We start from the raw sequence: 27,436 nt of genomic DNA, 5'->3' as shown, positions 1-27,436 counted from the left end.
CATTTCTTTCCCCCATCCCATGACTTATCCTTTTTTATAATAACTCATTTTTTAATGAGCCCAGAGTTTGAGGACATCTTCACAAGCAAGTTTGCTGTCATTGCCCTTCAAGTTTGAAGGTAGTCCTGTTGTCTTTGGGTGTCATTGAAATTTGTATTTTAATTTAGGGAGTTGGTAGCTCCAACCTTAATTGGTAGAATTTAGGACAGAATACATGGGGATATTTATGTAGGGTATATTTATGGGGGGAAAATGGTTGGATTTGAGGGATCCAAAACACAAAGTGCTAGTTATTTTTGCTGTTATCTCAATCTCGGATCAGCCCTTTTGCAAACGACATGTACATACCCCTTATTTTGTTTTCCTCATATGGATAGTAAAGATCAGTTTATTTTTAAAATTTGTTGAGACATAAATTAAGGTAGTTTTATAAACATAATTACACACCAGGATGTTCTTGAAAGTAGCACGCTGAAATAATATATACTCTTATTTGCTTTATTATTTGAAATTCTGAAGTGAGCTCTTGCTTTGGGTGAGAAGTGAGACATGAAAGCCATCACGCTGCACAGGGATGCCAGACTTCAAATGCCACCTCCACACTGTCTCTGCCTTTCATCTATTATTCAAATCTTATTTCCTAGCTTCTCCCCTTATATTGGAAATTAAACAACAACAACAACAACCCATCCAGAAGAAAGGTGTTTGCTTGTTGTCAGGAAACTTCTCAATTTGATCAATTTTCTAACTTGTTGGAATGCTTTAGAACAATTGTTGGAGAGAAAATTGATTAAATGGATTATATTGTATCAGCCAGTCATCAATTAGGTGAGATGATATTTCAAGTCAGTGAAGATTCTCTTGCTCCTGTCCTTGGAGGATCTGCTAGGGACTACCACACAAGACAGTTAACATCTTTCTATTACTCATTCTTCATTTCACAGAAAACTTTTCCGTACCAACAGGTTCCTTCCCCCTGTCTTCCTATCATGTGAAATGATATATATTGTAGATTTCCTTATATGTGTAGTAAATATTAGATTTTTTTCTTAAGTTTGTTGAGACATAATTTAAGATCACTTAAAAAACATAATTGCATGTCTTTATGTCAAGGCAGAGTCAAGTGGTTAGTTTGAATGTCTTAGGAAGTCTACTAGGGAGCTGTCAGTGGTGACTTCTGTCTCTGATCTTCATGGAGCTTATCATCACTCATAAAAGCCTCAAAAGGAAGGGTATAACTGTAAACTCATACTTTCTTTCCTCCTTTGCCAGATTATCACTTATTTTACATTGTGAGTTTCCCATGTACTTCGAACAATCGTGGGAATGTCAGCCCATGTTTTCCCAACCCACATCCTAACTTCAGTCTGCAGTGTACTCAGTTTCTAATGTTACCAGGTATATGGAGAGCTTTCAAATAATGATTATAGAATTCCTAAGTACTTGGTGAAAGTCGAGATGGGAAACTCAAGGAGAATTGCCTTTTCAGGGGTATGGAAACCAGAAAAAGGAAGACCCAGGCAGACCAGAATATTGGTGAAGATTAATTTAACACAAATCTTCCTTATTCTGTTAAGTTGAAATGGCCTCTCGCTTCCAATGACATGTAAGTGTCTCTCTGTAGCCGTGTTTTGCAACTTGAAAAATTTTTATCTTATGTTTCAGTCTCACAAAATATTAACCATAACCATATACCCATGACAAAATATTAACTCATTTCTGAAAGAGTACTAAGGAGGAAGTTATTGTGACCCAGACTTCTTATGTGAGTCTCTTGTTTGCTCTGGGCCTGGTAGAAAGCCAGACTGACTTTAGTGGTGTGGAGAGTGAACTAATGAATCTAACATCAGCTGATGTATTGGCTGAACTGATTATGATATGCAATTTTCTTGTTATAACTTCAGAAAATGGCACAGCAAGCCATAACTCTTTACTATAAAGAATATGTTTTAAGATGGTGTCTTTGCTAAGAACACTTATTGCTCCACCCTGAGGACCCATGTTCAGATCTCTAGCACCCATATAAGAATGTGGGTGTGGCACTGCATTCTGCTGGAACCCCAGCATTGTGGTGGGGTTGGTTTCCTAGGGCATGCTGGTAGTCAGTCTAGTACAGGTTCAGCTGAGACACTGCTTCAAAGGAATAAGGTCAGGAGTGAGATCAGGACTGGGGACATCCTCTTGTGCCTCCACATATGCTGGGTATGAATACCTCCCACACAGGTGTGCATAGACTTGTGTGTTTTCGTGTGTGTTTGTCTATATATGTATGTGTGTATCTCTATACATGTATATGTTTGGAGATGTATGTATGTATCAGCACTCACATATATACAGACACAAAAACATAAAAGAATTCATTTAAAGAACTGTGGAAAACTCAAATTTTTGACTTATAACTTGTTCATTAATCAAATTACGATATTTGACAGTAAAAGGGTTCCATATTCATGAAAACATAGAACAGTGCTTTACTTTCTTTTGAGATGCATGTTAATCGCCTAAACTACGTTCAAATCTTATTGTTATTTTCTAAGGTTTATTTTAAGTCTTAAGGGAATTGTTAACCTTAAAAATGTGATGGGGCATATTTTAGATGAGTTCTCCAGTCTGATCTAAAATCTGAAATTCTAAACAGGCCCTTAACTTTCTGCTGGAAGGTCTCGGTCATGGAATTTTGTTTCCCATGGCTTCAGCCTATCACGGTATTCGCTTCATCGTGAAAAATGATCCATCACCTATGCTTGAGTGGGGTTGGGAGCAACTGCAGAAATGAGCCAGACCATGCCATGTGAGGGTGAAGTGAAGCCCACCAGTGACTCACCGTGACAAACAGAACAAAGAAAGGCTTAGATCTGAGCTTGGGTGACTTCCAGTTTTGCCATAATGTAAACACGGCTTCAGTTGGGAATTTTATTTTTCACTACATTTATTCTCAATTACGTTGTTCAGTGGTTTCCTTAAAATTGCGTATCTAGCGCTAAGTGCCAAGGTTGGGGTTTTTGCTGGGATAGTTAAAAGATAGGAAAAGAAATTCGGGTGTGCTTTTTTACTTGAGTTCTTAGCAAAAAAAGAAAAAACATTTCTCATCACAGTTAACGTGACAGCAGAAGGAAATATCATCTGAACAAAATTGCTGTTATTTACAAAAATGTTTTTATTTTAGTTTTTAAGGATCCCAAAGTCTGTGAGATTCTACTTCTAGATAAAGAACTACAAACTAGTGATTGCTGAGAGGGAGAATTAGACCCTCCTGAGGATGAATGCACTAATAGGGCTATCTAATACCATGTGGTTAGCCCTGAAGCTATATGCCGCCAACTCAGCAGGTTACATTTTATGTATTTGTGGTTTTTGCCTATATGTAAGAATAGTAAAGAACAAGAGACTAACAGTTTGAGAGTGGGAGGTGTGGCAGGGGTTGGTAGGAGAGGGCATGGGAGGGCCTGGAGATAGGAAAGGGAAGGGGAATCTATCTAATTATATCTTAATAAAAATTTAAAAAAATTATTGAAACCCAACATTGCTTGTTTGTGTACCTTATGGGAGAGGTGAAACATGAAGCTTGCAAGCTGACAAGGCAAAGTTACCTTACAAAATTTTTACCTTAACTAACCTTGTTTAAATACAACTATTTGTTGAAATTACTTAACCAGGCAGACTTTTATAACTATGTGATGTATTAGTTACTCTCCTGATTGCTGTGACCACAGTACCAGATAAGAGGCAACCTAAGAAGAGAAGTGTTCGTTTTAGCTTCATGGTAGGGGATGACGTTCCATCATGGAAATGGGGTGTTGCAGTGTGGGTGTGGGGTAGTTGGTCATATTGTATTTGTTGACAGAAAACAGAGAGGCAAATACCTCTTTTTTGTGTGTTCTATTTTATTCAAGCTCTGATCCCATTTCACAGCATGATGTGGCCCACTTTTAGGGTGGGTCTTCCTACCTCAGTTAGCATAGAAAGTCCTTCACAGACTTTCTCAAAGGTTTGTCTTCTAGGTGGTTCTGTGTTTTTCATGTTGGTAGTATTAATCATCATATCCAATAAGGATTGTTGACAGAGCTTTCTCTCCCGCCCAGTCACGCAGCCATTCTGTCCCAAAGAAGCACACAGAGGTCTACATTAATTATAAACTGGTTGGCTTATTAGCTCAGGTTTTCTTATTAATTAACTCTTACATCTTACATTAACCCATAATTCTTGTCTGTGTTAGCCATATGGCTTGGTACCATTATCAATGAGGCATTCTCATCCTGTTTCCTCTGCATCAGGGTGACGACTGCAGACTGAGCCTTGCCTCTTCCTAGAATTTTCCTGTTCTGGTCACCCTACCTATACTTCCTACCTGGTCACTCCACTCATACTTCCTGCCTGGCTACTGGCCAATCAGCATTTTATTAATCCAATATAAGTGACAAATCTTTGCAGAGTACAAGACCATTGTCCCATAGCAATGGATGCTTTCCTTTTTATGGCATCAAAAAGGACTTTTTGTGACTTTTACATTTGCGAGTTCAGTTTTTTTCCTCTAGAGAATATCTGGCACTTCCTGGCCAATGTCAAGGATGGAGTGGGACTGGGTGCTTTCTGGTATGGTCAGCTTGTAGTGCCTGGATTCACAGCCTTTCCTCGGTGTTTTTCCTTCCCTCCTTCCTTCCTCCCTCCCTCCCTCCCTCCCTCCCTCCCTCCCTCCCTCCCTCCCTCCCTTCCTTCCTTCCCCCTGGATTCACAGCCTTTCCTCGGTGTTTTTCCTTCCCTCCTTCCTTCCTCCCTCCTTCCTTCCTCCCCTCCCTCCCTCCTTCCCTCCCTCCCCCCCCTCTTTCTCTGTCTCTTTCTCTCTTTCTTACTTTTGCTTAAATATTTATTTGTTTTTATTTTATGTGTATGGATGATTGGCTGTATGTATATATGTGTGTATACTATGTGCATGTCTGATGTCCAAGGAAGTCAGAAGAAGACTTCAGTTTTCCTAAGACTGGGGATACAGGAAGTTGTGAGACACCATGTGGGTGCTGAGAACTGAACCAGGGTACAAGTGGTCTGTGCTTTAAACTGTTCTAGCTCCTCTTTGGTACATCTTGGTCTGTTACCATGAGTGATTATTATTTTTTTATTATGAGGTATATTTTATGAATGTATTCTTCCCTTTTGTTATTTGGAGGGCGAATCTTATATAGTCTAGGCTGACCTCAAACTCAATGCATCTCAAAGACTGGTGTTGACTCCTGAATCCTCCTGCCTCTATCCCTCAAATGCTGTGATTAGTGGCTTACACTACTACATTTTAATAAGACTCTTCATCTCCACAGTGATTTCTAACACTATGGAATCCTCTGTTAGCTTCATTGTGAGGTTACAAGAAGTCACATATAGATGTAGGCTACCCATCTATCCATTTTGTGCATGTCCACATGACTATGCAAGGTCATGCCGTACAATTTCTTCTGTAGTACTAAGGGGCTAAACATTTAGGGTGATGAGACTCATATTTCTCTTTCTCTTAGCACTCTAAGTGTTTGACTTAGGACAGATGGATTGGTTTCACATTCCATCTCTAGTTGAGTTTCCTGCTGTTTCCCATCTTGATTTATGTAGAAAATAAGCTTTTAACCAGGCTAAGTTCTAGCAGTAGTTTTAAGAATATTGCAGATGAGAGTAGTCTAAGCCATGGGCTGGTGAACGGCCTATGGGCCATATCCAGACTTCCATCTACTTTAGGACACGTGCTATCCAGTGCAGCCATGTCATTTGTTAGTCCCTTTTCTCTGTTGGGCTGCTTTCTTGCTGCAGTTAAAAGAAATTGTGTAATTGCAATAGAAATTAAATGGAACCTGGAGTGTTTCCTAACTGGTTTTGCATAGATAGATTTTGGTCACTCCTGATTTAAGGGTGCAATTCCTGTTTGAAAACATATATGATACGTGTTCAGGGAAAACCTGATTGTATAGAAACCTCCCCGTTGTCTTTCTGGCTAATTAATTTGAAAGATGTTTCTTCTCATTTAGGATTTAGCTGTTAATTATCTGTGTGGGGTCAAAACTGCATAGCCCCTGTATAAACTGAAAAATGGTCCAGGGTTATAGACAGGGTATACTTTATAGAAAATTATGAAGTGCAAGTAGCTTTATTAGTGAGAATTTTGACTAATCCTCACACCATTTCATGATAGTTATTATTGAGTTGATATTACTTGGGAGGGAATTGAAACTCAGAAAATTAAAATAGCAAAGCTATGCATGTACTCCATGCTGTGTCTAGATGCATACTCTCTTAAATCACCAAAGTGTATGTCAGGTCCTTAAAATTGCTTAAGTATAATTAATTGAGGTGCATGTTATTTGAATATTACTTCATTGAAGAGAAGGAGGGGTGTGTAATTGAGCTTCTTGCTCCATTCTGGTTAATTCGGTCTTATTGAAGTATGGTTATGCAGTCAAAGTATAAAATTTGCTTTGGATCCTAGACAATTTAAATAAGAAGCCTTGCCATCTCCATAATATTGGATTATATATATTAAACATGTACTTTCAGTTACAGCTGGAACTCCAGGGAGAAAGAATTTGATAATCAATGAGTGTGTTTGAAATGAGTTCTTTTCTCATCAATAAGAATTACTCCTCCTTATTCATAGATGATAGCTTTGAATTCAAAGAAAACATGTTAGGGGTTCATTTTCCTTAGCAAGTAGGTAGACTCAGATAATATTTTCGCACACTAATTAATTGCAAGCAGCCTGAAGGGTTTTCCTCCAAGTCTGGATTCATTATCTTCTTTAAAATTCTCATTCATAATTTCTAAGTTTTCCCCCCACTAAGGTCTTCAGTGGCACTAAATTAGAATGACTTATGATTCATTCATCTTATTTTAATGGCACTAATTATTTATGTGCATTTGAATTGTGTGAGTGTATATATGTGTAGTGTGCGTGTTTTAATTCTCAGACATCAAATGAAGAAAAAGTGTTGCTATCTTTAGGGCTGACAAAGTCACACACTACCTGGGCATTGATTGTGTTCATCAATTCTCATTTTGTACTTCCAATATTCCCAGATGTGTGCAGTTAACAGGAAACAAAAATCTATGAAGACATTCCAGCATTTTTCAGAGGAACATTATCTGAAAGCCATTTCTCTATTTTTTTCCCAATAAGATGTTTTTCTGGGAATGAAGATTAGCTCCTATCAACCTGAACATCAGTCTAGAGTAGCAAGTTTTTTTTCTTCTTTAGAATTATTTTGGTGGGGTATACTGGCTTCTTTGGGCATTTTGATTTCATACTTGTGATTTTATGTTGTGTTTTCTTCAGATTTAATTTTTTTGTTTTGTTTTTTGAAATAGGGTTTCTTTGTGACTTAGGAGCCTGTCCTGGAACTAACTCTTGTAGACCAGGCTGGCCTCAAACTCACAGAGATCCGCCTGCCTCTGCTTCCCGAGTGCTGGGATTAAAGGCATGTGCTACCACTGCCCAGCCAGATTTAGTTTTTTGTTATTTCAATTGTGTGTCTCTGTGTGAGTATATTCATATAAGCATAGCTGCCTGTGGAAACCTTAGACATTGCACCCCACAGGAGTTGGAGTTGTAGGCATCTAGGGGTGCCCTGACCTTGGTGGATTCTTTGCCATAGCAGTGAATGCTCTTAATCACTGAACCATTTCTCTAGACCTTTTTATTGGAATTTCTAATTAACACAATAATAGGAACTATTCAAATCTTGTTTAATTTAATACTGTCTGTGGTTTAAATTTCTATTATGTATCAGTTTTTCTTTTGTCCCAGTATGAAGAAACATCATTTGGAGTGGTATACCAACTAAGTTTATGTTATTGCTTAATTCACAACCGGCGAAGGTTGACTTTCTTGAGAATCATCTTACAATTGTACTAAAGATGCCATATTTTCCAACATAGTCTATGATTTTCCATGCGCTCTTTTAAAGGAATATAGTTTCCCCACATTCTTTAAGCTAATGAGAAAGTTTTCCATGTCCATAGCTAAATGGAGCTTGTGCTTTGGAAACAGTCAGAACCACGAGAGGCAATTCTGTTTGTTTCCTGCATTTATACTCAGTAAAGATATGACAAATTGGTCAGTGCCCTGGAAGGCAGAACGGGGAAGATTCTGCTACATTGGCTTTTCAAAGCCCACTTTTCACAGATTATGTGGAACAAGCTGTCTAGGCCGTCGGTAATGACTTTATATATTTTTTCCCCTGCCTCAGACTTGTTTAAGGTCACCAGATCCTGAGTATTTTTGAAAAGCTAGGCTTCATGGCTGAGGATGTAGCTTAGTCTGGTACTTGCTTAGCAAGCGTTATTCCTAAGGTTATAGCCTTCAGGTCAGGGACACTGGGTGTGCTAACTTGGGTCTGTAATCCCTGAATCGAGGACAAGAAGGCGAGAGGATTCAGAGTTCAAGGTCAGCCTGGGCTACAGGAGACCTTATTTCAAAACACCAGCAAAACTAACCAGTCAGACAAACACACACCAGCAGCAACAACAGAGTCAAAACCATATAAGAAAACAAAGACAAAAAATTTGCACAAAGAATTCTGACTTAAGTTAGAATTTGAGTTCTGAAAAGTGATTCTTTTACATTTATTTATTTATTTTTGTGCCTGCATGTGTGTACGTGTGTTTGTGTGTGTGTGTGTCTGTGTGTACATGGAGATATGTGTGTACAAAAATTTGGGGAGTTGATTTTGTCCTCTCATAAAACTTGCTGAATTAAAGTCAGGCCATCAGGCTTGGCAGCAAGCACCCTCACATTCTAAGCCTCACAACAGTTTGAGTCTAACTCATTTTTCTCGCACATTTCAAGCGTCTCCATTCCCTGTTCTCTCATGCACACGCCGTGATCTTTAATAAATGCTCGAGAGTCATTCCAAGCGGAACCCATGAGTCTCCATGCCTGCCAGAGGGACTATCAGCAATCATAGCTTGTTGGGGACAGGGTGTCACTTCAGTGGTATAATAACAAGTTGTCCTCGTTCTACTGAAGAGCAGTTATGCTAACCTGGGTACAGAGTTCCTTATGTGGCTCACAGCGAGGTGAACAGACACTTGTGATGAAGCTACCCCTTACCTGAGTGATCAGAGGAGAGGAATCAGCATCTGAGATGTTCTTCAGGAGTGTTTCTCCTCTGGGGTTAAGCACCGTCGTCCTCTCTGCTTGGGGGTGACTTGCAGCTTCCGCTGTTGCCTTATCACTAGGAGCTGACAGAATAACTGGAAACTGAAGGAAGGTGCCACCTCTTTGATAGTTCTTCAACAGCAGAATGTTGTCTTTCGTTACCAGTTCAGGTTTGCCGCTTGCTGTTCCTTCCAGCAGCTGATCAAAACTTAAGACTTATTAGGTGTATTTTTGTTTATGAATTAGAACTGTGTACACAAAATATGGTTCTTGTTCCAAAAGGAGTGAATTAATTTGGAGACACATACTATGGCTCAGGAACCATGAGTTCAAGTTGCCATGAATGTCATGTTCCGGTGTAGAAGTTTTTTATAGTCATGCTCTGGTGTAGAGCTTTTTATGGTCGTAAAGCAAAGGACAGTCATAAATCGATCGGTGCATGCGCACCGATCACTACAAAGCAGAATCTCTCAGATTCCCCCTGCCTCTGCCTTCCAAGTGCTGGGATTAAAGGCATGTGCCACCATTGCTCAGAAAACAAGCCTTTTTAAGACAAACGTTTAAAAAATATTTAGGGTAGAAGGGAATGGAGGAGCATAGGAAAAGGGGAGTATATTCCCAAGAGGTAGGGTTGAACTTCTTTGTTGTAGGGAAGTCGCTTGGTTGTTCAGGCTGTTCGGCAGCTCAGACCCAAAATAATCACACAGAAACTATATTGTTTAAATCACTTCTTGGCCATTCACTTAAGTGTATTGCTAGCTAGCTCTTACATCTGTTTTTAACCCATTTCCGGTATTTTATATTTTACCATGAGATTTGTGGCCTACTGCAAGGTTCCAGCGTTTGTCTCTGGAGGGGCTACATGGCTTCTCTCTGACTCTGCTTCCTTTCTCCCAGCATTCATTTTAGTTTTCTCCACCTACCTAAGTTCTACCCTATCAGGCCAAGCCATTTTCTTTATTAACCAATGGTATTCACAGCATACAGAAGGAATCCCTCATCACTTCTTTTTTTTTTTTTATTTTTTTATTTTCGAGACAGGGTTTCTCTGTAGTTTTTGGTGCCTGTCCTGGAACTAGCTCTTGTAGACCAGGCTGGCCTCGAACTCACAGGGATCCACCTGGCTCTGCCTCCCGAGTGCTGGGATTAAAGGCGTGCGCCACCACCGCCCGGCCCCTCATCACTTCTTGAGAGAGCTACTCACATTTTTTTTTTAACCTAGTGCATTCTTCCTTCCTTAGGTGTAACTTAGTCAACCTGATTCAGCGAGCATAGTCAATTCCTTTGGTTTCTTTAGAATTCTGATGATCTTGTTACCACATGTATCATTCTGTTTCATTCATTGGCCTAGAGTTATTATTATTGAATTCTATTTCTTGTCCTCTTCACTTTGTCTTCACTTCACTGGTCCTTAATCTTGAGACAGAAACTCACATTACAAAACCGAATGTGAAAATGTGCTAGCACAGGTTTATAAATATGCTTTCCATGTAATAAATAGGTCTGTGGTTCCTCTCGGATTAGAACTTATTGTAAAATAGAATTTGAAGATTATCTTCAAGGAGTCTTCTTATCATTCAAGTCAAGCTGATCAGTTAATGATTTCAAGATCCCTATGATACATTTCTGGTACAGCGGTGATAAGTAATGTTGACCCACTTTTTCTGTGGAGCTGTTTCCCCTGTTAATCTGAACACTGAAGTCTAAAATTAACCATGTCTATGAGGGGCAGCAATTACAGCCATTCGTCTTCCAAATGAGTCAATGTGATTTCCACAGATAGTTTAAATTTATGTACAGTGGGAGCCCAGACGCACATAACGGGCAGTGGGGTCTTCTCAGGCCTACATTGTAAAGCAGTAAGTCTTTTGGGGCTGTAATAGTGAATTCTATTTGTGAGAAAAACTTTTCCCCTTGGAATGTAAAAATGCATTTCCTAGCAACTTCTTTTTTCATTAAGTTTTAAATGAATTAAATTAATTCTAAGTGAAGTTAATTTTCAATGAAAAGTACGTCATCTTTCATGAATGCCTGTGTAACAAAGGTCACTTTTAGCATGTTCAAAAGGCTATGTTAGGTGTTCCAGCTGTTGGGCTGTGGGTTATAGTGGAGGATTACTGTAGTCAGAGCAAAGATGCGAGGAACCCAGTGTACTCTGGTTTTGAGAAAGGTTTTGGGGTTGTGGAGTTCTCTGTCCTTTACTGTTTTGTTGTTGATGCAGTTTCGCTTTGTCATTGCTGGAGACGTGTCTTTCGGTCACAGCCAAAGTGACAAACTTTTGATTAGGAGAATGAGGCGAATTTAATGGTCTGAGGTTTACCACCTGTTAGCTGTTACTGCCTGCCTTAGAATTCCCCAAGTTTCTCCACAGAGATCTCCATGGAAACTAAGCAAATAAGCCACTTGAAAGGAGGCAGGTTATTGGTTTTTCTCATTAAAACCACTGCTAGATTTTCATTAGTCGTAATCCATTTTCTTTCAAGATTAGGCATACCGGCTACTTATTTTCCCGATTTGAGTAAACCCTATACGTTGACCTGTGTACCCTTTGTAGATGAGCCAAGAAGCAAATGTAATCATTTTCCCCCTGCTATATAGTCACATCTGAAAGTAAAGCCAGGGAGGCCAAAAGATGACCCATGTAAAAGGGGAAAGGCTACTCACTCTGTATGAATCAGGCCAGTAAGCAAAGTGGAAGCCTGAATGTGAGAACAGACTAAATTGATCCATACTGTCTTTCAACTTCCCCTACTTTAAAATTGTAAACTGTGATTGAAAATAATATAAATAATGTACAGAATAGCCTACCTCAGGCCTCCAGCACTATTTAGACCTCGGTAAACTTGTATGTTTGATTTCCTGTAATAGACAGCATAGACATCTTCTAAATCCAGGATTGTTAAGGTTTAAATGCAAACTTCACTGTTTTGACCTTGTGCTGCAAAGAAAGTTTTCAAACTCCCTGCAATAAAACTGTCAAAACTATTTAGATTGTAGTTTTATAAATTGAAGTAAAGACTCATTACATATAACTTTTGTGTGTGTGTGTATGTGTGTCTTTTCTTTTCTTTTCTTTCTTTTCTTTTCTTTTCTTTTCTTTTCTTTTCTTTTCTTTTCTTTTCTTTTCTTTTCTTTTCTTTTCTTTCTTTTCTTTTCTTGACAGGGTTTCTCTATGTCGCTTTGGAGCCTGTCCTGGAACACGCTCTGTAGACCAGGCTGGCCTCAAACTCATGGAGACTTGCCTCCTCTGCCTTCTGAGTGCTGGGATTAAAGGTGTGTATTACCAGGCCCATGTTAATATATGTGTGTGTGTGTATGAATGTATGCATGTATGTGTTTATACATATATATTATTTTTAACAGGTATATATTATTTTAAAAGGTATATATTAATATATAATTATTTCTAAAATCACATATTATATATATGTGATTATATTTTCATATATATTATATATATATGAAAGCTTCAAAGTTTAAGCTCTCCTTTTGGGGCTCAGTCCAGTAGAATATACTAAGGTTTCTATTGGTATTGAATTTTTAATAAGAGTTGTGGCCAACAGAATATCCCTAACGATTAAGATCATGCGTGTCATGGTAATTACATGTTTCACCCTTAGCATTTGCTTTTTCAGTGCTTTCCTCACCTGAAGAAAATGTGTGTAGAATGTAATAGAATGTAATAATGTTCCTCCCTTCTTTTTCTAGGTGGCTGTACTTTTGATGATGGGCCAGGAGCCTGTGACTACCACCAGGATTTATATGATGACTTTGAATGGGTCCATGTCAGTGCGCAGGAACCCCATTACCTGCCCCCCGAAATGCCTCAAGGTGAGCTACATTCTCCTAACTTAGTGTCCAGGGAATAGTTTTAGACTAAACAATATTTTCTTACTTTATATCTAATTTATTATTATTGGTACTTCAAATCTAATTTATTATTATTCATTCTTTTGGTAACATCTAAAAATCTTAAAATACTCTTTACCTCTTCCTTGACAATGTTCTATAACATCTCCTCTATTTCTCAAGAATTCTTATTACATCTTTCTTTTCATTTTGGAAAAACATCTGTAACTTTGTAGACATTGTTTTTCCCCCCTTAATAAGAAGTCAAAATCACTAAAACTGGAAAAAAAATCACAGAACAAACAAAATTTATAGGAAAGATATAATGAAGTTTAATCATTTGGAATATCTTCGATTATATTTCACTGTGGTCCAGGTAGACTGTGGGCAAGCATGCAATAGCCTACGATCAGAAAAGAAATTGTCTCCTTCACCCCCAAAATATGAGTATGTCGCTAGTTCTGTAGAGAGACCCCTGGAGACAAAGCTACCAAGTGCAGATGTTTTCTGAGTAGATTTTGTACCAACAGGGCAGAGGCCTGTTCCTTACTCACCTAGAACTTTTAAGGATTGATATCTGATTTTTGTGGGAGTATATTTCCTGATTGTTTAGGACTGGTCATAATTTTTCTGTGATTTGTGAAAAGCACATCAAGATGTATCATATCAATATGTATCTGCCACTTAATAAATTATAGGACTAGTATTTCTTTCAGTTCTACGTATTAATTTTAAGTTGCGTATTTAACAGTAATTTGATTAATTATAAAATCAGAAAGAAGCATAGAATTTGAAACATAGCACCTAAGTGAATAAATGATCTTTAGAAAGAAGCAAATAATTATATATAGTATATGTATGTATAAAAGATCAATTCTTGCATTATGCTATGAATCATTTAACTGATACATTGATTTTCTACTAATAATTTCTTTTGGAGTATAATTTTAGTATTTTATTATAATTATATAAAGATAGCTTAAATTGATTTTTTCCTACCAATTCAGAATGTCCTCCATAATTGACAATGAATTTTAGACATCACCATTGTAAATGCAAAATATCAATTCTGATTACTGATTAAAAAAATCTTGCTAGTTTATATGATTCATATAGACAAAGGAAAAACCATTGATGATTATCAGCAGAATATGATAGTCAAAGCAAATCAAATAAGATCCAGAGCATGGATCTCTAAATGAGAATTGTAAATAAGTGCAGTGAGTATTTATTTCTCTGGAAATATTTTGTATAGTTCTATTCTGTGCTGGGCACGATTAGGTCTTTTTTTTTTTTTGACCTGTAGCTTTCCCTGGCTGAGTAAGCAAATGGTTATTTTGTGGTCAGACTAAGGCATAATCTTCTTTGTGGAGGAATACACTGATGGGCAGTCTTTCATGGACAACCTTGGCTTCTTAAGCTTGACCCCGACACTTTGGCAGACTCCCTGCATCCGGTGCTGTGCGTTGGTTTGCATTCTTCTTTCAAAGGCACATGAATTATTATTCTGGCTCATTTTGATTAAAGAAGCCACTGTACGTCTTCACGTGAGTTTTCTCAGTGGTATATTTAGACTTAATGTTTCATGTATATTAAAAAGGTGGGCCGGAATGCACACATTTTGACTGTTTATCATTAGAGAATAATCAGAAAGACGTTGATTTATGGAGATGCTGCCGTTACTAACTGCTATTGATGGTGGGTAATGAGTGCTGAAGAGAATGTTCAGATGACCTTGTTGGCTCCCCTTTCACACAATTACTTAATCGCTGGTTACAGTAAAGGATGATATGCACTGAAAATGAAAGTGTTTGAAATTCAGCCATATCCTCCAATTAATAGCACATTAAATAATTAATCATGCAAAGGAGGGAAAAAGGTCACGGATACTTTTCTCTTCAGAACGTAACCACTTGAAGTCTGAGGAGAAGTGAGAGAAGGGCTTGTGTTGTGTGTTGCTTTTTTATTTCTTTTCTATGCATGCGAGTGTACGTGTGGGTTCACATGCCCATGAGTATTTGTGCTTGTAGGGGCAAGAGGACCATCTTAGGTGCTTTTCCTCAGAAGCGCTCCACCTTGGTTTGGAGACAATGTCTCCAATTGGCCCAGAGCTTGCAGAGCTGGCTTATCTGGCTGACCAACCTGGATCATTCTGTCTCACTCTCTCTCTTTTGTCTTAGAAATTTTAAGAGCCTCATCCTTGTTCAGCATGGTTTCTTAACCTTTGGTGAGAGAGATAGAAGTAAGGTCTCACACTTGAATGGCAGGCACATTCCTGACTGTAGGATCTACCTAGTCCTACTTGGTTCTTTTTACAATGTGGTGCCCCCCCCATTTTCCTGGTGATATTCTTTTAAAAGGCCAACTAAGCATTAATCTGTCCATATATTGGCAAAGTGGACATAATTAGACTTACTAAATTTTTTTTAAAATATTTATTTATTATGTATACAATATTCTGTCTGTGTGTATGCCTGCAGGCCAGAAGAGGGCACCAGACCTCATTACAGATGGTTGTGAGCCACCATGTGGTTGCTGGGAATTGAACTCAGGACCTTTGGAAGAGCAGGCAATGCTCTTAACCTCTGAGCCATCTCTCCAGCCCCAAACTTACTAAATTTTAACGACCTGTTTTGGCGAGTTGGCTCAACTGTTAAAAGCACTTGTTCTTTTAGAGGGCAGGGATTTGATCCCTAGCACTGACAGGCAGTTTGCAATTGTCTATCACTCTAGTTCTAGGCAATCTGATCTCCTCTTCTGACCTCCATGAGCAACAGGAGGGAGACATACACACATATATGTGCAGGGGACATACACACATATATGTGTGTAAAACGTTCATATACATAAAATAAAATGAATGAATCTATTTAAAAAAATTTAAATGGCCCATCATGTCTTTTTGCACACAGATATGTAGGCTTGCTTAAGACTTCATTTCTGAAAATGAACATAACAGAAACAAAAGACACAGCCAAGGCAACCATCTGTGCCCTGTGTCTGAGGAAGTCTGTCTGTGTGAAACAGACATGGTATTGAACCTTCTGAGGTGCTTGGACATTGTTAGTTATTGACTTGTTTTATTGGCCTTTAGAGGGTAAAAAAAAAATGGTGAATCAATAGTTTGAAATAACAAGGTAAAAAATAAAGAAAATAAAGAATTAACTTCTCATGAGAAATATGCTACTTCTAGTGACTGCTTGCCATGTTCCAGAGCAGTTCTTAGCTTGTTAGATGACAATAATAATGACAAAAAGGACCATTAGATGTTTGAAAATAGCGGGCAGAAGAATGAACGCTCCATAAATGTGCCCTGTAGCCAAAAGTCATATGAAAATCGGAAAAGCTACTCGTCAGTGAAAAGCTAAGTATAGCCGTAATGAGAAGCCGTGGCACCCCTGTGACACCAGGTGTAGCTGACAAGAATACAGAGTAAGGGAAAGCCTCTTAGGCTACTGTGGATGGTAAATCTGCATAGCCACTTTGTACAGCCTAATGGCCAGCTAATCCATTCTTGGATATGAGCCCAGAAGAACTGAGTACATGTGTTCATTCAAGGAATGTACGGCTGTATATAGTACCGATGTTCTTAATCATTCCAAGATGAAGACAGCCTGAATTCTTGTCAGTAGTACAATATACCAAAGCGTGGGAGTGTGTTCGCGTGATGAAATCACAGCACAATGTGAGGGTATTGACTCGTGCTGTGCATAGCAATTTTGATGAATTTCACAAGCATCATCAGAAAATGAACTCGGGCCCAAGAGGAGATACTGTATTTTACCTCCTTAAATTTCAAAAATAGGCCAGCTGTTTGACAAGTTAGATGTCCGTGTGGTAGTGCTTGCATTGGGAGAGGCTTGAAGGAGACAGCCGGATGCTGGATACCCTGGGTAGTTATCGATCCGGGTGGCACTTGGTCTGCTCTCTGTTCGGAAATTACTGAGCTCCCGGTGGGAAGTTGTTTTCTGTCTGTATCTTACGAGTTAGTGCAGAGTAACAAGTAAGGAAGACCCGTTTTCACAAGAATGCTGTTGAGAAGCTGGAATAATAATCATAATGTTGTAGGTTAGCAAAAGAGATACCTCAGGAGACCTCAGATAGTCACCACTTTTATTCATCAAAGTCTTGGCCGTTTGTTTACTGTGTGTGTGTGTCATCGTCTAAAGGGTGAGGAGCTTCCTGGTTGTCTTGGAACTTTCCTTCGGTCCTCATAATTCAACAGTCTCTTACTAGGTCAAAATGCTTGTTGTGGAAACATGAGGACCCAGGTCCCTGGTACCTCCATAAAAAGTTGGGCATGGCTTTATGTGACTGTAAGCCCAGAATTGGTGATGGAGACAGGCCAATCCGGGAAGGTTCCTGTCCTACTAACCCAGCAGATACAGTGAGCTTTAGGTTCAGTGGGAAACCCTGTCTATGACATTGAGAGTGCCAGGAGCAGACCCCGAGTGTCTCTCTGTGACCTTTGCTCAGCTGCACCCACCCTCGCCCCTCCCCATACTCCCCCCCCACCGTGCACCACGCAAACACACCACTCAAGTAAATAAAGATTTTGTTCATTATTTCAGAAAGCTTTTCCCTCTTCTTAAAGAAAGCAACCGAGTGACAGTTTTTGTTTCTTAAACGTTGTCATGACTAATTCTAGTGTGATCAAAAGACTGTAATTATTCAGTAAACTTTTGTACTTATAAGTGATATCATCTATGTGGAATATGTTTAAATACTATTCATTAGTTTGTATAGAGGGAGAATCATCACTTTCTTTTCCTTGTTTGCTAGGCTAATAGCAGGTGTTCCACACGGAAACCTCTTACTTCCAGAAGAGAAACCCCAGAGCGTGTGAACGATGCACAGAACTAGAAATTGTTCTTTGATCTTAGACACCTTTATGTCTGTGATCTTGACTGTCAAGGTTTCTTTTGTGCTTATGACCACAGGAAACAAATGTATTTGTCCATTTGACTATCGATTCTGGTGTAGACCGGAGAGTGAGGGACGTGGTTGACATATCGATACATTTCACTTTCTTTCACTGAAATTGTAACGGCTTTTTCCTTTGAACATGTTTCTCTGAAATGATTAATTACATTTTCCTTTAGAGTCTCTAGAGTATCCATTTGACAGTGTTTCAAATTATGACTACATTAGATTCTACCTTCAACTTGCTTCTAATATAAATCACTGCATGGAGTTTTTAACTTAAACTGCACATCCTGTATGCTCTAAAAAATAAAGGTTCTGTTTCTGATTAACCAGAAGACTGAAGGAGGAAACCATTTCTCTCTTGTAACACTTAGCGAGGTGTGATTCAATAGTTTACGGCCTCACAATTTAGAAAACAGATGAAATTATGCAGGCGAGGTACAGACATTAGCAATGCTAAGAAACGAGCCTTTGCATTAACTTGTTGCATTTAAAAATGAGTCTTTGTTTTCTTAGTTTTAAGCATGTTTTATTAGCCAGGTTGTTGAAATAGAGCTTACGTACTTCAGAAACTTATTTGCTGAGCTTCCTTCTGCTTGCATATTCAAGAGGAACATGCTCATGAGTCCCGGGTTTGGTACTTTCTTCGGCTGGTGTGTTGTGGAGAAAGTGGACACTTTGATGTCTACAGTTAAATACACATGACAGAATTTATGGGGAACTTAAGCTCTGTACTTAATGATCCTAGTCTGTCACCACTCCAGCTGCATCAATGTGGTCATTATGAGGAACACTTAGAGGCTTTAAGACTAAGTAAAGCCTTAAGGAAAAGTTGGAAACTGTTTTTGCTAACCCAGACTCTTTCATATATGCACCTGAGCGATGAAAGTTAGCTCTCAACTGATAGATTCCTGAGTTTTTTTTTGTTTTTTTGAAATCTCTCTTTTCCTCCCTCTCTCCCTCCCTACCTCCTCCCCGTGTGTCTAAGTGTGGGTGTGTGTATGTACAGCTGTGTAATGGCATGCGTGTAAAGGTGAAAGAATCCAAGGACCATCGCGGATGTCAGTGCCTTGTTGGAAACAGACTCTCTGTTGGTTTGCTATGTTTGTCAGTCTAGCTGAACCCTGAACTTCTAGAATTTGAATCTCTCCATCTCCTTCTGGCCAGGGAAGGCCTGGGTTTAGAGACCTATGGCATTCGTCTTTATGTGAGTCTGGAGATCCAAACTCCAATCCCAATGCTTGCATGAAAGCTGCTCTATCCATTGAGCCATCATTGCCCCAGCTTCATATACAATTTTTTCATCCTCCTCAGAGCCCTCTAAAACGTGTGATGTTGAGAGGAGCAGAGGGAGTCACTTGCTTACAGATAATCAGGACAGATCAGTAATTTGTCACAGTACCACCTTGCTCTTATGTTGTTCCAGTCAGACTGACACATTTCCTTGACTCCAGCATAGATATTTAAGTCTGCTGTACAGTGTTACTTATTTTACTTAATCTACATTGACTTTCTACTGTTGTAGGAGTGAAAACCATACACCGTTTGCTTTACTATCTCTTACTTTCCTAGGGAAATATCTTCTAGGATTCACTGTAGCTAGAATGACTACTGAGCTTCAGAGTTTCTTCCCAAGATGTTCATTTTTTGGGGTGAGGCTTTGCCCTTTCATGCATTCACCTCTATGCTATTTTTAGTTATCTGATGAACACTTTGCATCTGTCGGTCCGAGCAACCTTAAAAACACACATTATCTGCCGTGTCATTAGAGCATGTGTGCTAGAAAAAAAAAAAACAAAACAAAACCAAGGACTCACTGAAGACATCTGAGTAAAGTCAGGGTTTGGAAATCATTTTAAGGCTCTGTTTACAGTGGTGTATTTTAGGACAAGAATTACGGGCTTATTTCAGTGTGCCCATCCAAACCTTGTCATCATTATGTCTGTTGGTGTTTTCGCCTTGAGCACAGCAGACAAGATAGTTTACCACATTTGAGTTGCTTATTAAAAACACAAAAAGTTGGAGGCAGGGTAAAGTGAGAAAGTGAAAGGGTGTTACGGAGCACTTGAAGGATAAACCACTAAGGAATGGCTACTTTTTAATGCAAGGATTATTACCTTTATGGACATAAATGCAGCATGAAGAATGTCTAAATTATAGAGAACAGAAATGGCATGCTGAGACAGGGCTTTCTTCCTGCTATTTTAGGTACATGATATATCTAAGTTAGATATGCTTCAATATATCTCACAGGGGAAAGCAGTTCAGTATTAAAAGAGAGATAGAGATAGATAGATAGATAGATAGATAGATAGAGAGAGAGAGAGAGAGAGAGAGAGAATTATATTGGTGTCACTACTAGAGAGTGTCCAACTTCCTTCATGAATTACAGATAAGAATACAGAGTCAATTTCAGAGTCCATGCAGTCATCTTTAACATGTACCTTAAAATCAATATGTAGTCCAGTGAAACAAAATTACTTTTCTTGGGATGAGGGTGACTCAAGCTATGCTTACGACCTTATATGTTACCTTTCTAAAAATAAACTTGTCTCGTGATACTGGTGCCTATCTGAGCATGAGAGCTTATTAGCTTCTGAACTCAAGAAGGACTACCTGGAAATACAGAGGTGTCAGTGGAACAATAGATTAAATAGTTCAAATAGTGATTTCTGTAAAACTCCATGTGAAATTAATACTTTCACCATAGCATGGTGCACTATATGTTCATATGCTAAATTATATCCAAATGCTCTGCTATCATGAAAGACTGTTGGCCTTCAAATCTAATTTCCTTGGAGACAATGATTGTATTATTTTTAAGGGTTCTTACCTCTTCCCTAAAGAGGAAATTACTGACTGAGAAACATTTCTCAAAAAAATCTTCACGTTTTGTGTCTTTAAAGCCCATGGCAGCTTAGAGTGGGCTATAAGATCGTTAACTCTTCACTTAGTAACATAGACTAAGAAAACGCTGATGGCTTTTTGAAGGCTGTGAGAAGCATGTTTAATAAGACAGTTTCAGAGAATTCATTAGTTACTCATGGGTTTCTTGACTCCCCACCGAGTTTGTAAACAGTTTGTAAACAGAAGTTACTGTCCTGCCCTGCCAGTCCAGCAACATTCAGTTCCAACAAAATCACACAGAGGCTTATATTAATTGTAAACTGTTTTGTCTTTTGGCACAGACTTATTAACTAGCCTTTGCAACTTAAATTAACCCATAATTCTTGTCTATGTTTGCCACATAGCTTGGTAGCTTTTATCAGAGAGGCATTTCATCTCGCTTCCTCTGTGTCTGGGTGGCCACTTCAGACTGAGTCCTCTTTCCAGAATTCTTGTCTAGTTGCCCCACCCATATTTCCTGCCTGACTATTTGCCAATCAGCATTTTATTAAACCAAATACAAGTGACAAATTTTTACAGGGTACAAGAGCATTATCCCACAGCATTAATACTTGCTTATTTATTAAGTATGAAACAGATTTGGCAACTTTGTGTGTATGTGTCTTTGCCTACAATGTCTGTATGTGTGCATGCCCGTGTGCACGAGTGCATGCATGTACATGTCTGTGGAAACCAGAGGTCAGGGCTGTTTTTCTTCAAACCTTACTCTTTTAGTTTTCTTCAAAGGTTTATTTACATTTATCTTATGTGTAAGGTTTTTTTTCTGCTGCATGCATTCTTGTTCACTGCATGCATGCCATGCCTGGTGCTCATGGAGACCAAAGAGGATCTCAGGTTTTTTGTATTTTATTTTTGCGATGTTGTGTGGGAAGTGAACCTGCGTTCTCTGCAAGAATATCAAGTGCTTTTAACTGTGGAGCTATCTCTCCAGCCTTATCATTTTAGTTTTTGAGAAAGTGTTTTTCTGTACCTAAAGCTTACCAATTTGGCAAGACCAGCTGGTGTCAGCAGGCTCCAGGCATCCTTTCTTCCTTCTCCATTCTTCAGCATGAACTCCACTAATGACTTTTAGTTTTATTTATTTATCTTTTTTTTTTTTTTACTTATTTTCTTGGGAGATTGAAATTAGGTCCTTGTATTTTTGTGAAAAGTACTGTGCTACGTGGATAATATTCCTTGTCTTGGGCATGGCAAGTTGATACTGAAAAAGCCTATTTTGAGTATGATTTTTATTCTTGCTATATCAGTCTCTTGTCCATCTAAAGATTTACCATCTAGTCTAATTGATCCAATTTATATCTCATGTTTGAGTGTATGTCAGTCAGTGCTGAGAGGAGGATGAACTCCTCGTTGTTGACTTTCCGTCTGGACCCCTCTCCTGTCTGTATGGAGCCCAGGCTGAATTACAATATCCCTTTACCCTAATGCACGTAGCCAGGCAGATGTTATTGGAACTGCAGTAGGGCCAATGTTGAGTACAGAAGAAGTAGGCAGCTATCACGTGTGGTAGGATGAATCTGGAGTTACAATTTCAACACCTCATTTCAAACCTTAAAAAAAGAAATCCCTACAATTTTTTTTATGAAGATGCTTAAGAGAACAGATTGAAAACTTCATGCCTATTTCAAGGACTCCACCCACGTAATTTCTAAGTGTAAATGTGTTCTATCTCCTGAAATCAAGTCATATCACTTGGCTGGAATCGGCCTTTCTTGGTGTCAATTGAACTAGGATTCCATGAATTAGACTAGGCACTATTCCTGCTTGCTGTAAGGACTTTATGGGTATTCCATGCATGAATACTGTCTTCGTCCCTTTGGCAGGCTTATCATTCCTGTTTTGGTCAGAATATAGTGCTCCATAAAACACAAACACTTCAGCTGCACAATTGACTGTCTTGTTATATTTGTGCTAAGGAGAAAGCAGACTCTTAGAGTGCTTATTCTGTTAAATACCTTGTCATTGAAAGTTTTTGAAAAACAAAATCTGAGTAAGAATTACATATTTTTATTTTTGAAGGGTTACTTTAAAAAGTCAGTGTTTTATTGAAGATTAATGAGAAGAATGAAAAACATTTTCAGAAACCCTTCAAAGAAAAACAGTATCTACTGTATACAAGGCCTGGAAATGAATCCTTTGTGTGTGTGTTTGTGTGTGTGTTTCATATACACAGATGCATGCATGTGCACACGGCACACCACTTTCCCTGGCAATGTCCCCAAAAGATATTCTACCCATGTTTTGTTTGTCAGTTGTCAGTTCCCAAAGTTATATTTAAGTCATCGTTAGTTATTGTGTTTGGAGACGGAAGTCTGTTCTTTGAGGCTGACTTTCTGGGCTCTGTACTGGGAAAGTCTGACTGATAAGTAAATGACTTCAGCTGCCTGTTGGAATGAGGCTTGCTATTGAAGACACCCTAGTTAGTACAGACCCGTGGTAGAGGACTCAATATGTGGCACCTCCCGTGTAGAGAGAAGCTTCAAGCAAATGTGGTGGAATGCAGAAACCATGAGTTGATTAATTACTACAATTAATTACCATCAGGGTGAAGAGCAAAAATACCAGGGCAGAGGCTTAGCTATTCCGTCTTCATTTTATTTCTGTTTCCCCAAAGATGAGACTACATGCAGAGTTTTCAGGTATCAAGAGATATCCAAAAGCTTTCTGTATTTGGATTATGTTAGTCATATTTTTTTTTAAATTTATTTTGCTTTTGTTTTTGAGGCAGGGTCTTACTATGTAGCCTTGACTGGCCTGGAACTCACTACGTAGACTAAGTTAGCCTTGAACTCTGAAATCTGACTACCTTTCCTTCCCAAGTGCTGGGATTAGAGGTGTGTGCCACCATAACTGGCGAGAAACTTATTTCTGCACTAATAAAAATTTCCTGAGCAAATTTAATGTGCATATCGAATGTGTCTAATGTGAAGCTCTTGAGCCTGCATAGCGCTTACAGGAGTGTTGCATGGTGATGCTAAGGACAAATGTCACTTTTTAGCATTCTGGTTTTCTTCAGAAATGGAGTCTTGGTGACTGACCATAGTACTTTGAGAAATGCCCATGACATAACATATACGATGCCAAGAAAACAATTTTTCATGATGGGCAACCTATGGAGAAAACGGGCTACTTGTACAGACAAGTAAAGGTTGGAAGAACAGAGGAGAAAAGGAGACAAAAGCCTGGGCTCTTGTGTTTGTTGTTTCAGTGTTGTGTAATCCTCGTGTTAAGACTGTAAGGTTGGCTGTCATCTACTCAGGCTTGCATACCTCTTCCTGGATACCCAGTGTCGTTCCTATGTGCCCACCATGGGAACAAGTCCTATGTGCCGCCGTAACTGCTTGCCGGTGATTTTAGGGGCAGATCTGAAAAGAGAACTTAAAAATCTTAATTGTATTATGGCTTTTAAAAATATACAACCAGAAAATTAAACAGCACTATTTAAAAAAAAATGAAAAAGAAATCCCGATGACAGTTTAAGCAAAGCCCAATCTATATAATTAGGCTCTGGACCTTCAACATTCCAACCTCTTAAGATTTTTATCTCACTGAATTTTGTGTTTCCTCTTGAAAGAAGGTTGGAGAGTCACCACAGGGCTTTAGCATGTTGACTAACACAGTGGCCTATATGCCCAAGAACCAGGGAGAGGATGAGGCATGGGGAGGGAGCCTCAGGTGAAACAGAGGGAAGGACTATCTAAGTTCATCTAACTTGGATAAAAGCTTTTGAAGGAAACCCATTGCTTTTCTCTGAAACTACCCTTTGCAGGTAGTATATTTCAAAGCAAATAAATTCTTTCTGAAAACTTTCTTTTTTAAAGAAATTTCTTATACTGGGCGACTTTCATCTTTGTCTATTTTTTTTTTCATATTGTAAAGCCAAGACTTTCTTGAATGACAATGATGCTCTGTTTTCCTTGCCCTCACATCTTATTTAGTTTACAAGAATTCTACTTTCATTTGTTCCTGAAAGCCGGATGTTCTCGGTGGATATATTAACAGTAGCGAGTTTTCTATGATGCTTAGAACACTATTATTTTTCTACCTCATTTGTGTTGTTTACTACTGCATTGCCCTCTCATCCCCAAACTTCTAAGTGAAAAATAATTTAGAATAGGTTCTATTTCTAACAGAAACATTCGTGGTAAAGAGGTCGGTGCATGGTCTTATCCTGTAAGTGACCACAGCTCCAGGGGGAATACACATTTAGGTCTCCTCACAAGTCGTGTTTCAATATGGAAACAGTTTTGTAGAGTTTTCACAGAACAAAAGGAGTTGTGTATCCAGACTTTGCAAAGTATCTTGATAGAAACATCAGAGAGAAAAGTTCCAGTAGACTGGGGCCTCTCTCCTACAGGCCTCAGATGTTCCTGATGATAGGCAGACAGCCTTAGCTTTGGGCTTGGAGGAAGCCACTGGCCTGGTCAGTTAACAGATTCCACACCGTTTTTTATCTGTTAGCCATAGGATGTTAGTTCCCGACACAGAGGTGGGCAGAGATGGCTACTCAGCACTGTAAACCAGTGCGAGATAAAGTCTAATTAGGTTTTGGATCTGCAGCATTCTAAGCTCGCCACATCACTGCCGTTCTAATCAATCCTTCGGTCTTTGCAGATCAGCTTCTTTTCAGTCATTCTCATTCACAGTCCAATGCTTAAACTATTTTCCTTCAATAAACATTGCTGTTTTATTTCAAGATCGCTTTCTATGAAAACATGATCATGGTCGAAGAAAAGTGGTCTTGATTATTTTTAGATCTTACTGACTTTTGAGTCGTACCATGTTAGGAAGACTGGAGCGTGGCTGCAGGGAATTAGCCGGTTGCTTTGTCCGAACAACATTGCTGGGTGTTACGGAATGTGCATGCCCTCTTCACAGTCACTCTTAGTATTTCAAAGTAGGGATGGTATTTGGATATTATTTCTTCTTTTCCCTGTCCCTCCCCTTCTTCTTTGCTGGAGAATGAGCACTGAATTTGGTAGCACGTTTCCTACCACAGAGTGACAGTCAGTTTCTTGTTAACTGTGTTTGAAGCTGGATCTGGTAGCACATGCCTTTAGTCTCAGCCCTCAGGAGGCAGACAGATGCCAGCCTGGGCTACAGAGCAAGTTTTAGGATAGCCCAGGGCTACACAGAGAACAAAACAAAAACAAAACACAATGAAAAGTAAAATGATACAGTATCATTATTGACTTGTATTTGTTTTAAACTGAATGGTGGTGACTCAGGCCAGTTTGGTCTGCAGAGGGAGGCCAAGGACAGCCAAGGTTTGAAAAGAAAAACAAATCAAAACAAAAACGTGCAAGTATTTGCTTATGTAACAAATAACAATTGAATGAACCTCAAAATCACTGAAATGTGAATGAGCTTTTATCAGCCTTTCCTCCCACAATAGCATGTACTAGTTACCTCGGAATTGGAATTCTTTTCAATACCTTAAAATATTGAGTGACAAAGGAAGAAGTTGTGTATTTTCCATCCGGGTTTTAATTTAACTGTAGAGGAAAATGATGATGCTATTACCCCATTGTTTGTGTTTATGCATTTCCCGCCTGTTACCTGACATCTCATCTTCTGTGTACAGTTCGCTGTGGTTAGCTGTGTACCATCGACTTTTTAATCTATTACTCCATTTTAAAATTGAAAACCAGGCTCCCTGTTGCTATCATGTGTCCACTATCCACTGCTGAGGGTCACATTTCTCTTTAGTAATGATAGCACAGCCTTTTTGTTACTCTCAGTCATCAGCCTGGATGATTTCTTACCAGAACAATAATAGTGGTCCAAAGATGCTTGGGACGTTTTAGCTTCTTTTCTTCGTGCAGGAACTGAACACGTACAAGAACTAATATATCCTCGGAGTGGACTGCATAGAGGAACAATGGCGGCTCTGGAGCCTTCACTGTCTGTTTGTAGAACACAGATTATGTGTGTCTGGAAAGACAGCACATCGTAATGACATACTCCCCTCTGCGCTCACTGCCCATTACAGTGGTTAAAATCCCCCATCTCACATGCATCATAAAAGTCACTTGAGAGTTAGAGTAGTGAAAAAAACCTTAACTTAATAAACCTACCATATCTAAGAGATAGTTCAGATCATTGGCAATCTGTATTTTATTAAAATAATAGTATATAAGTAAGCTGAAAGAGGAATTAGATTAACTCTCTTTTGAGTTCAGATTCTGTTGCTTGGGCTTTTATTAAGACATTTAACCTTTCTGAACTTCCATTTTGCCATAAGTAAATTAGAAATAAAACGATTCATATTTGTTCTCTAATTTTGTTGCACCAATAAAGCTCGGCTATTTGTGCAACGTCTGTCAGTGTCTAGCATGCAGTTGTTTTGTGATAAATCTTATTCACCCTTTCCCCATTGGCCCCAAGGTGACATGGCTAGTTAGTGATCTCATTAATCTGGAAGAAATTGATTTGAATTCCTCTCACTTCCTTTAGCACAGAATAATGTACTTGTCCATTATACTTTTTCAGTGGACCATTAGGAATTATTTTATGTCCCATTTAGATATTATCCTGTCCATGTGATTTCGGCCACATACAAGCACCTTGCACTGAGACTCCTAATGATGCCTGGAAATGAGGCGGTATCTGAGTCTGAGC

At 38.9% G+C, this 27,436-nt stretch overlaps 1 protein-coding gene across 15 annotated transcripts in view; it reads left to right on the top strand.

Moving 5' to 3' along the window:
• Positions 1 to 27,436, top strand: part of Ptprk (protein tyrosine phosphatase receptor type K) — a 534,789-nt gene that overhangs the window by 112,973 nt on the left and 394,380 nt on the right. For all 15 annotated transcript variants that reach the window (XM_087911293.1, XM_087911268.1, XM_087911261.1 and 12 more), the window contains exon 2: positions 12,842 to 12,964. In XM_087911293.1, coding sequence (XP_087767419.1) covers positions 12,842 to 12,964 — 123 coding nt within the window. The remainder of the gene's footprint in view (positions 1 to 12,841; positions 12,965 to 27,436) is intronic.

This window comes from Myodes glareolus, chromosome 1 (genome assembly GCF_982192425.1).
Source record: "Myodes glareolus chromosome 1, mMyoGla1.1, whole genome shotgun sequence".
NCBI lineage: Eukaryota > Metazoa > Chordata > Mammalia > Rodentia > Cricetidae > Myodes > Myodes glareolus.
The sequence above is the reverse complement of the archived record's forward strand: the minus strand, read 5'-3'. Positions and strand labels throughout refer to the sequence as shown.